The sequence below is a fragment of the Pelodiscus sinensis genome, chromosome 19, assembly GCF_049634645.1.
Source record: "Pelodiscus sinensis isolate JC-2024 chromosome 19, ASM4963464v1, whole genome shotgun sequence".
NCBI classification, from domain to species: domain Eukaryota; kingdom Metazoa; phylum Chordata; order Testudines; family Trionychidae; genus Pelodiscus; species Pelodiscus sinensis.
The window spans coordinates 1770632-1781075 of record NC_134729.1 but is presented as its reverse complement, the minus strand read 5'-3'; the positions used below and the strand labels follow the sequence as shown (position 1 = coordinate 1781075).

The window sequence follows — 10444 nt, the reverse complement described above, 5'->3', positions numbered from 1 at the left end:
CGCCCAAACAAAGCTCCAGAAAAGAGGGGTGAGGGGGCGGCGGGCGGGAAACGCCGAGCTGACGAGGGTGCGGCAGCCAGGCCTATGGGCCCAGCCCGTCTTCATTATGTGTGCAAATGAGACCGCCTGGGGGTTAAGGCCTGGAAGAAAAAATGGCATTGCGAGGGTGGGGGAGGGGTTTTTTTTTGCCCCCCCCCCCCGTCCACCTAAGGCAGCCTCCATATGCCACCCTGTTAAGCTAACAGATGAGCACCTCGCAATCGTTAATGTATTGACCCTCCCCTTGGAGACAGTGCAGTTTTCGCCGTTGGGGAAACTGAGGCACGGTGCCTTATACCCAGCTTCTGAACTGGCGCCCAGCTCTCATTGAAATCCACCTCCATACTGGTCTAGAAAGACTTGCCGGGGGTGGCACGTGGTGTTCAGGGCCGGGCGGGGATTTGAACCGGGATTTCCCAAGACTCCGTCGCAAATGGACACGTTCAAGGGTCCTCGGAAGGGGGACCTTTAAAGAGGGCGGGAATTGCTTCTCCAACTGCCAGAAATGCCTCTTCCTTCCCGCAAGAGCAGGGTCTGGTTTTTGACGAAACCCTGAACGTGTTCAATGAAAACGAATGTTTTTTTATTAACGTTTCTGTTCCGCAGAAAGGCTGGTTCCCGAGGTGGGGGTGGGGACGAGGGGGTGGCGTTTGCATGGAACATTTTTCAGCAACCGGGTGGACACTTAAATTAGTTTCGTCGAGGTTGGGCCTTCCCCGCGAGTCGGCAGGGGAACGGGGAGGCGGGGGGTGCTCTGTGGTCCGTGGGAGGTCAGACGTAGTGTGAGGATCCCGTCTGGCTTGGAGGCCCATAGAGCCATGGATCGCTTCGCCGAGAGGGCATACCTAGATTGGTGGAAGAATTCTTCCACCCTCCTAGTGCTGCCTGCTTTGTGGCTTAGCGGGGATTTTTCAAACACCCCTGAGCCATGTTGCTGGGTCATCGTAACATGGAGGTGGGCAGCTTCAAACCTCAGGCTCCATCTGCAGCCCATGGATTGCCTCTCTGCCTCCCCCCCCCCCGCAGGTGCCTCTCGCACACTGGGGCTCTGGAGCCCCGTACTTTCTATACCCCCCCTCCTCCCAGAGCTGGGATGCTGCAAATCAGCTCCTAACATCTCAGTGTAGACCTCCATGTGGCTCAGACACTGGTTTGTCTGAATTGGCACAATCCCTCCTAGTGTGAACGCTCTTGCACCAATTTAGTTAGTGATAGTCTGATCTGAATCACGCCTAAACCGAGTGGAGAGCGTCTACATTAGGCGCAGGAGCTGTCTGGGCAAGCCCGAAGCATTGGCATAGCAGCTGCCGGGGACGCACGTTTTTTCTGAACGGGCAGCAGATGTAGCCCCGGCGTCTGCCACTGCATCATGATCCCCATCTTTGGGGCTGAGACGGGGGCGCAATCTCTGTTCTCTGCTCCTTTGCAATTGGATCGATCTATGGACTGGATCGTAAACCGAACTCGCAAGGAAGCCAAGACTCCCACCTCCCTCGCGCCTTGCGTAAAGGGACTGTTCGCCCCTTAGTAAAACTCTGGGGCTGTGTCTAGACTGGCCAGTTTTTCCAGAAAATCAGCCGCTTTTCCGGAAAAACTTGCCAGCTGTCTACACTGGCCACTTGAATTTCCGCAAAAGCACTGACGATCTCCTGTCAGCTCAGATCAGCAAAGTTTGCGCAAAAGGGCCAGCGTAGACAGCTCAGATTTGTTTTCCGCCAAAAAGCCCCGATCGCAAAAATGGCAATCGGGGCTTTTTTTTGCGGAAAAGCGCGTCTAGATTGGCACAGACGCTTTTCCACAAAAAATACTTTTGTGGAAAAGCATCCATGCCAATCTAGATGCGCTTTTCCAAAAATGCTTTCAACGGAAAACTTTTCCGTTAAAAGCATTTCCGGAAAATCATGCCAGTCTAGATGTAGCCTGGGAGGTTTAGGTTGGCCAGCTCCCAGTACTAAAAGGGGAAGGGTCCATGAGAAATCGGGGCCCTGACATTGACAGACCCCAGGGACAATGGGAAGAGGCCGACACTCCAGCTCAGTCTGACCGGTTCAATGGGAGAATTAGAAGGCCAGGTCCCGACCTCCGTCCTCCGTGTGAGCTGGGATTTTCTGGGTCTGAGAAAAGGAGAGCTGAGAAGAGCAGCGGAAGAGCAAGCTGTGTGGAGACACAGACCTGCAGTGAGAGAGCCAGGCGCACACAGCCCGTGGAGCGCAGACCCTGTGCTGAGCAGCAGACCTGCGGTGACCAGAGAGCCAAAGGGGTCAGCGAAGCAACACAAGGCGCTGGAGTCTGGCAAAGCAGCACAGTCTGCAGCAGGGTGTGGTGAGCAGCTGGAACCAGCAAACCGGGGAAAAGAGACTCAGGCCACCAGCCAAGAGGCCCTGCAGCCAGACTCGGAGAGGGATTGTAACTCCAACTGGGAGAGGGGTCCTGCCACCTAGAGCCTGCGGCTCACGGCCAGAGCAACCGTGTCCAACCTGCAGCCCCCCTGCAGCACAGCCAGAGCCTGAGAAAGATCCCTGGGACCTATAAGGAGCAGACTGTGAACTGTCCTTATGCTCTGCAGACGGCTGTTTGTGCTGTCCCCGCGCTACAGAGCGGGGCTGTGTGTTCTCATTGAACCTGTCTCGTTTCTCCTTATTCCTTTCTTTTCTTAATCAGTTGCTGTTTAGCAAATTGTATTTGCTTTGAACTGTATGAAATGATCAGTAGGTCACGAAAGCATGCAGTGTGCAGAGAGCACCCCGGAGTGGGGACACCCTAGTCCCTGCCCCAGCTGACTGCAAGGCTGGGGTTTAAGCCCCAGAAAACTTGGACCCAGTCTTGTTGGGATTTCGAGGACTCAGGTACTCAGCAGGGGAGCCCTCAGGGGCAGGGAGGCTGTCGGGTGAAAGAAATGGGAGCGGGGACTCAGATCCGTTCGCTGGTCCATTTCACCAGGTGGTATAGAAGCCAGGAAAGTTCCCCACAATAGCAGGACCGTTCCCCCGCTTACACTTGCAATAACGCTTTGTTAGTTCTATCGAGCTTGGATTTCTCTGACATTGAACCAACTTTCCCGCAGCCCTCTGCCGGCTGGGCCCCTGGGGTCCGTCCCGCTTTCCAGCTGTGGACAGGAAGGAATGGAGTCGGAAGTGAAACCCCTCAGGACTTAGCAGTAGAGTCCATCTCGGCACCTGGCTTTTCTGAGTCCCGTTCCACATCTAGGCCATCTTCCTGCTGCTGCGACTCCACCCTGGGATGGGCGTGGGGCGGGGCAGCATGAGCCTGCCCCGGAGTTTCCACCACTTAGCTCAGTCAGCAGGGCTTTCTCTGTTCAGATGCACTCGCAGAAGCCGGTGGCAGAACTGGAAAAGCCAGCCGGCTGGAGGAAGGCATGGTGTTGGCTGAGCCGTGGGTGGGGGAGCTCGGTAAAAGGGTGGGAGTTGCGGGCTGGGATTAAGGTGTGTGTGTTTGGCCGAGCTGCGTGTGTACCGGGCCGGAATGGCTCAGCGTCCGGCACGCTCAGCATTAAACAGAGCGAATCCTTGAGGGACGCGTGGCCGGTGCTGGCTTGCGCTTCGTGTTGCTGGGTTTGATGGATGCCTTCCTGGCGGTTCCCTCACACGACATCCTTAACGATGAGTCCCAGGTGACTTTAAGGTCTGGGCACCCTTCTGGCTCCTTTAATCGTTGACCGTGCATAGAATCCTGCTTGCATCCCTGTCCCCCGAGTCTCTCTGAAATCCCCTCCAGTGGCAAGCAGCCATAGCCCAGCCAACTCCTCTTAGCATATTCAATGCCCAGCTGGGCCTCAGTTTCCCCATCTGTAAAATGGGCACAAGGGAGCCTCGTGGGGAACAAAAATTAAGGTGTTTTCTCAGGCACCGGAGCAGCTGGGCTTTCAAGATCACCCCTTGGCATCCCCGAGCTCTCAGAAGTGACTCCTTTTTTTGTTTTTTGGCTTAGTTTATTGACAATAAATAATACAATATTACAGAGCTCTGAGTGCAAAGTCCAAAAATCATATCCTTCATGCACCAAATAAACAAGGGATCGCCGACACCAGCCAGTGCAGGAAAACGCAGCACCTTCCGGGGCGGGGGAGAAAGGTTTGGGGTGTAGGATGCATCACAAGGGAAACCAGACGGCCCCCAATGATCTGACAGAACCCGACTAGAACAGCAGTTCTCAAGCTGCGCTGGCTCGCAGATTTCATTGGAATGACAACATTTCCCTCACGACCCCAGGAAGGGGGCCAAGTCTTGCGCCCGCCACGCGGCAATACCAAAGCCAAGCCCCATGGAATCCTAAGCCAGTCACGGGGAGCCGGTGAAAAGGGGGTCGTGACTCTCTTTGGCAGGGTCCCAACCCTGCGGTTGAGAATAGCTGGACTAGAGCATCTTAAAAAGCATCCTCCAGAGCATCTGGGCCTGCTCTTTTTTGCTTTCCCAGGCCCACGCGGAGGATGGAGAGGCCTTTAGAGAGAGGCTGTGCCCCCGGCTACCCTGGGGTTAATTCCTTAGCGCTCAGGGAGCGTCGTGTGGTTCTCAGGAGAGGCTGCGGAAGAGCGGGGAAAAACAGGCAGATGCTTGCAGTCGGGATATGCCGGCAGCTACGGACGGATCTGGGGCCCAGCCTGCTGAGGCTACAGGCTCCTCAGTCTGTCTCGCCGTTTGAGGCCTTGTGCCTTGTGGCCAGGGAGCAAATACATTTCCAGCCCAGCCAAGAAGGCAGCAGGCCCTAAGCATGCCCTAAAGGGAGGAGGGATAGCTCAGTGGTTTGAGCATTAGCCTGCTAAACCTAGGGTTGTGAGTTCAATCCTTGTGGAGGCCATCTGAGGCAAAAATTCATCAGGGCTGATACTTGGTCCTGCTGAGAAGGCAGAGGACTGGACTCAGTGACCTTTCAGGGTCCCTCCCAGTTCTAGGAGATAGGCAATCTCCATTATAAAAATAAAAAAGACTCAGGCCTCTTAATCCCACCCAGCCTGTTTTCCCTTTTGCTGTATCTCTGGCTTCCTGGTGCCTTTTCTCTGTCCCTCCTGCACCTCCTATGTCTTGTGCCTGGGGGGGTGTACCCCTATGCAGTTGGCGGCTAACGGGGGAAGCCCAGAGACCTCCAGCTGCAGGGGTAGTGGCGGGGCGGGAGGATGGGGGACGCTATTAGGATGTCACCCTGATACCGAATGCACTGAGGCGAGGCCTACTCCCAATCTGCTAGCACAACGGCCAAACAAAAGGCCTTGTGCTTGTTTCTCGTGGGCTTTCCATTGGAACCCTCCTCCCCCGAAGCCAATTGGGGGCCACAGTAACGGGAGGTCCTGTCCCTTCAGGCCGGGTGGTCTCTCGGAGAGACTCGCCCTTGTTAAAACTTCCAGCCCACCCCACCTCCGGCGACTGAATGTCACGCCAGAGGGCTGCCCACGGTCCTATCGGCCTGGCCCATGAGGGGCCCCTGTTCTGGTGACCCCGTAAGGGGAAGGTGAGGAGGTACCGGCGGAGAGAGACGCGCTTGTGAGCGGCACGCGGCTGTCCTTCGCAGCTGGGCTTGTTCAGGCCGAGCGCGGTAGCTCAGAAGCTTGTCTCTCTCGCACACACGCCGAAGCTGGTCCGATAAAAGTCATATCGCCCGGCCCACCGTGCCTCCGTGGACGGACACGGCTACAGCAACCCGGCCTGTGCCCTCACGAGGGGCACCCCTGAAGCGTTACAAGGAAGAAAAAAGCAGGGAAATCACCCACCCCCGGCGTGAGGTAGGCTGTGAAATTCACACCAGGCTGAGGCGGGTTTCACCTCCGCCAGCCCGCCCGGGGGGCGCGGGGAAGGGTTTAGATCTGGCACGCGGCCCAAAGACAAAGGCGGGCAGCGGAAGCGCAGCTGCATTCAGCTAAACATCCTGACGCACCCCAGGCACTCCCACGCCCGTCTCCGGCCTAGAGCTGGTGTTGGCGGGACGTGTTGAGCCGGGCGTGCGGCGCTCTGCTCTTCAGCCAGTCACGTTTGCACCGCTCACACTCGCAATCGCAGGGTCGACACACAGGAATCTCAGGCCCCCTTCCCTTGCCGAGAGAGACGGTGGGTCTTTGGGGTCGGAGGCCATCGATTTAAGAGTCTTGTTTGTTCTTTGGGGTTGTTTTTCCCCTCGTCCCAGGCCTCGCTATTACGGGGCGGTCAGCTCCATGGACTTGATCCTCGGCTCCTTCTGCTCTTCCCAGTCCTCTTCCGGCTCATAGGTGCCTCTCATGATGGCTACTCTCTCGGACATGCTCAGCGGGTAGGGGAAGAGGAAGTAGTTGTAAAGCAAGGAGGCCAGGACGCCGCCGATGATGGGTCCGAACCAGAAGACCTGGGAAGCCAAGGGGAGAATGATCATCTCCAACCCTTTCATCAGAGGAAGTGGGTTGTGCCCCGAAAGCTCATGAGACCAGCTGTGTGGTGTGTGGGTCTCTAAGGTGCTGCAGGACTAGTCGTTGTGTTTTAAGTTTGTTTGTTTTCTAATCCCTCTGGAGCACTTTACATCCTTCTCCCCATTTTACAGAGGGGAAAGTTGAGGCCCAGGGAGGTGACTTGCCTCCCGTCACCCAGCAGGATCCATAGACTTCTAGAATGGAAGGGACCTCGAGAGGTCCTCGAGTCCAGTCCCCTGCCCTCACGGCAGGACCAAGCACCATCTAGACCTTCCCTGACAGGTGTCTGACGAACCTGCTCTTAAATATCTCCAGGGATGGAGATTCCACAACCCCCCTGGGCAATCGACTAGAATCCCCATGGACTGTCTTCCAGCCACGGTCCCCTTCAGTGGTCACCCTTTCAGGTCCTTCTCTGCTCTAAATTCCTTATACTCAAAGACCCTGCCCTCGCTCCCCGCCCCCGGCTCTTCAGCCACCCTGATACCAAATGCACTGGGGTGAGGGGTCCTGAAGGGGGCAGTCTTACCCAGTGAGCGGTGCTGAATCTTTTCACGACCACGGCAGGGGCGAAGGATCGGGCGGGGTTCATGGAGCAGCCAGTGAAGTAGATCTGGAAAGGGAGGTGGGGATTAAGGCGAACCAGATCCTTCTGTGATCGGGGCGTCACTCCGGGGGGCGCGGAAGGATTGGGGGCTCCCCCCACAGCCAGTGCCCCCTGCTGGGAGGGACTGGGATAACTGGACACCACCCTACAGCCAACATTGCTGACTTACACTTAGCCCTTTTTCTCAGCACCCCCTGCTGGAGGAGCCAGGGACTGGAGCAGCTGTGAGCCCCCCCGTGCCCCAATAGCCACCCCTGCAGCCCTGCTAACCACAGCGCCCCCTGCTGGCAGAGCCAGGGACTGGAGCAGCTGAAAGCCCCCCTGTGCCCCAATAGCCACCCCTTCAGCCCTGCTCATCACAGTGCCCCCTGCTGGCAGAGCCAGGGACTGGAGCAGCTGAAAGCCCCCTGTCCTGCAATAGCCACCCCTTCAGCCCTACTAATCACAGCGCCCCCTACTGGGCGAGGCTGGGGTGAGAGCAGCTGGGAGCTTTCCCCAGGGCCAGGCTACCCGGACGCTGAAGCGGACACTCACCCCGACCAGGTGGCCCAGGGTGACGGAGAGGCCGATGGACAGCGCCGGGGAGCCCAAGGCATCGGTCCGTCGCTTGTCGGTGGAGGCGAAGATGCACATGGCCAGCTGGAAGGTGAGGATGATTTCTACCACCAGCGCCTGGCCTGGGGTCGTGTTGTTGTTGAGCTGCAAATGAACAAGGAGGAGGGTGAAAGGGTCCGTCCGTCCGTCCCCTTACCCCCTGCTTAGCTCCATCCTCGTTGCATTCCCCCCTCCCCCGGCAGTCACAAATGGCACCTCCCCTTCGGATTTCTCCCTTTGCTAAGCAGGAAGCCACCGAAACGGCTGCGAGTTCAGCCAGAGACCCTCAGTCCTTCCGTGAGCACTACAAGGAGGGAGGGGATCAGGATGGGGGAGGACTTGGGGGGAATAGAGGGGAACCACTATTGGGGAGGGATGGACCGCCCCCACCTGGGGTCAATGCACCTGTTTCCATCTCCCCTGAGCTGTGCTGCAGAAGCATCCGGCCCCACTGGGATTGGGGGGGGAGGGGAAGGAAGTGCTGAGCACTTCAATCCTTCTCCCCATTTTACAGAGGGAGAAGTTGAGGCCCATGGAGGTAAACCCAGGCAAAGTCTGGCTGGTGACCAAAGTTAATGAGGAAGGGGGGGCTTGGAAGGACACAGAACAATCGGCGAGCAGAACAAAGTCCCTCCTCCAGGCTAAAGTCTCCAAGAGTCAACACCCGCCCAGTCCGGGGTCCTCCTCGGACTGGTTGGAATGGGTGCCCAGAACCCCCCAGCTGCTGGTCTGACTGGTGTTCCTATCACCCGCACGCCCCGCTGTTGAGCTAAGAGGTCTCCCGGGGCCCTCAGCTTGGCTTCCAAAATTGCCCTGGTGTTGATCTAACGGGGCTTCTAATCTCCCTCCCTTCCCCCAAAAAACAGAGCCCCCCCCAACTCCTCCAGTCTTCCCTCTGCTGTTCTAAGTGGTCTCCCAAACACACTCCTTCTGCTGGTCCGTGCACCCTTCCCCGCTGGTTTAAGGGATCTTCAACCACCTTCCTCCTACTAGGCATGCTGGTCTCCCCATTTACGGGTTTAAGTGGGTTCCCCGCCAGCCCTGACTCGACTCCTCCTCTCCCTGCTCTGATCTTCCTGGCTCCAGGAGGGGAGGCTGGAGTTAAGCCCATTTGGAAGGCGGGTGACTCACTCCTGCCCTCAGGATAAGAGAAGCAGGTAGGGGAAAAAAACAACAACAAACCAACCCGCCTCCTGGCATGCAGGGTGCAATCCAGCCGCGTTGTCAGTGCAGTCTCAGGTAAGCTAAGGCTGCCCTCCGCGCCCCAGCTCTGTGCAGGGACAGGGCCCCAGCGCTGGGGTTGGCCATCAGCTCCCGCAGGGGGTCCGATACCTGACACCGAGCTGGGAATTCTCGCAAGCCCAGTGGATCATCCCTGGGCGGGAAGAGACTTACCGCGTTGACGGCCAGGTTCCCCCGGGCGTTGATCGGGGTCACCAGGTAGAGGATGCCAGCCCCGGCAATGGCTCCCACCAGCTGGGCCACCACGTAGAAGGCCGTGCGGAGGACGGAGATGTGGTTCCCCACCAGGAAGGCGATGGTCACTGCCGGGTTGATGTGCGCCCCGCTGACGTGCCCGAACATCTGGACCAAGGTACCGATGGCCAGGCCGAAGGCCAGGGAGATCTGAAGGATGCTGGGCAGAGCCGAGGGCCACTTCAGGGCTGAGCCGAGGCCGAAGAAGACGAAGATCATGGTGGCTAAGAACTCGGCCAAGATGGCCCGGAGAAAAGCCAGGGTGCGAAGTTCCTTATACATGGTGGAATCCGGTCTGGGGCAACGGGCGAGGAACGGGCAGGCTGCTCCTGGCTCCTGAGCTCTGCAAGCAACAGCCAGCTGCAGGGCCATATTTATACCCGAGCAGCAGGGACCTGGGGTGGGTGGAGCCAAAGCACGGACCCGCCTCTTTGGGCAGCTGGAATCGATTCCAGCTCCTTTCCCCTCCCCACTCCCCCCACCTCTCCAGACAATGGTCCGGTATCTGATGTCTTTGTGGTTGTTAGATAACACCTTGCATAACTAGGCTGCCTTTTTGAGACTCCTTTATTTTGGAATTGGAATTTTTTTTTTTTTTTTTGCCTGCTTTGATTTAAGGTGGCAACTCCTTCTATCTGGTCAGTTTCACTGCATGGCTGGGGGGAGATTTGCTGGTCATTTTCTCCTCCCCCTGTCAGCCCAGAGCGACGCTTTTGGGGGCAGATGTTGCTGATTTACACGGGCATGTCTGGGGTCAGAAGCTGGGTCTGGTGTGTCCAGGAGGCAGGTTGGTTGGGGTGGAAGTGGGGATATTATGCTAGAGGATTTATATGGCACAGGCTAGAAGGCAGAACTCAGGGGTTCGGATCGAGACTTCAAACCTGCAGAACAAATGCATCCCTTGAATTTGCAGATCTTTCTCCTGCGGGCCTCTGAAGTTGTGGTTCTCCCCAGGGTACATGTACCCCAGGGGTACACAGATTTTCCCCACGGCATTCGCCTGGTTTTACAACAGACTGTGTTTAAAAAGCCCTGGCGAAGTCGGTACCAACCCAAAAGTCCTGCAGTGGCTTGGTTCTTCTGCTCTGTAGACTCTATGTGGAACGGTAAGTACGCTATTTAGAGTCCAGCCGGTGTATTTGCGAATGAAATGGTAAAAATGAGAAAGGGAGCAATTTTTCAGTACTAGCGGGCTGCGACGGTTCTGTATTTCTATGTCTGCTTTTGGAAGCAAGCAAGCTTTACGTGCCGTGCACTTTGCGGGGGCCCAGAAGACAAATCAACCTCTGGAAAGGGGTCCAGTCATCTGGAAAGGTTGCAAACCGCTGCTCCAAGGGGAA

The 10444-nt window shown here is 57.1% G+C and overlaps 1 protein-coding gene across 1 annotated transcript; it reads right to left on the bottom strand.

Annotated features, from left to right (window-relative positions):
* Positions 1 to 3952: 3952 nt before the first annotated feature.
* LOC102461312 (aquaporin-5) lies at positions 3953 to 9668 on the bottom strand. The gene is made up of 4 exons (XM_006139579.4): positions 9024 to 9668; positions 7569 to 7733; positions 6957 to 7040; positions 3953 to 6366 (listed from the first exon to the last, which is right to left on the bottom strand). The coding sequence occupies exons 1-4, from the start codon at positions 9474 to 9476 to the stop codon at positions 6181 to 6183; spliced, it is 888 nt and encodes a 295-aa protein (XP_006139641.3). The 5' UTR covers positions 9477 to 9668; the 3' UTR covers positions 3953 to 6180.
* Positions 9669 to 10444: the final 776 nt, after the last annotated feature.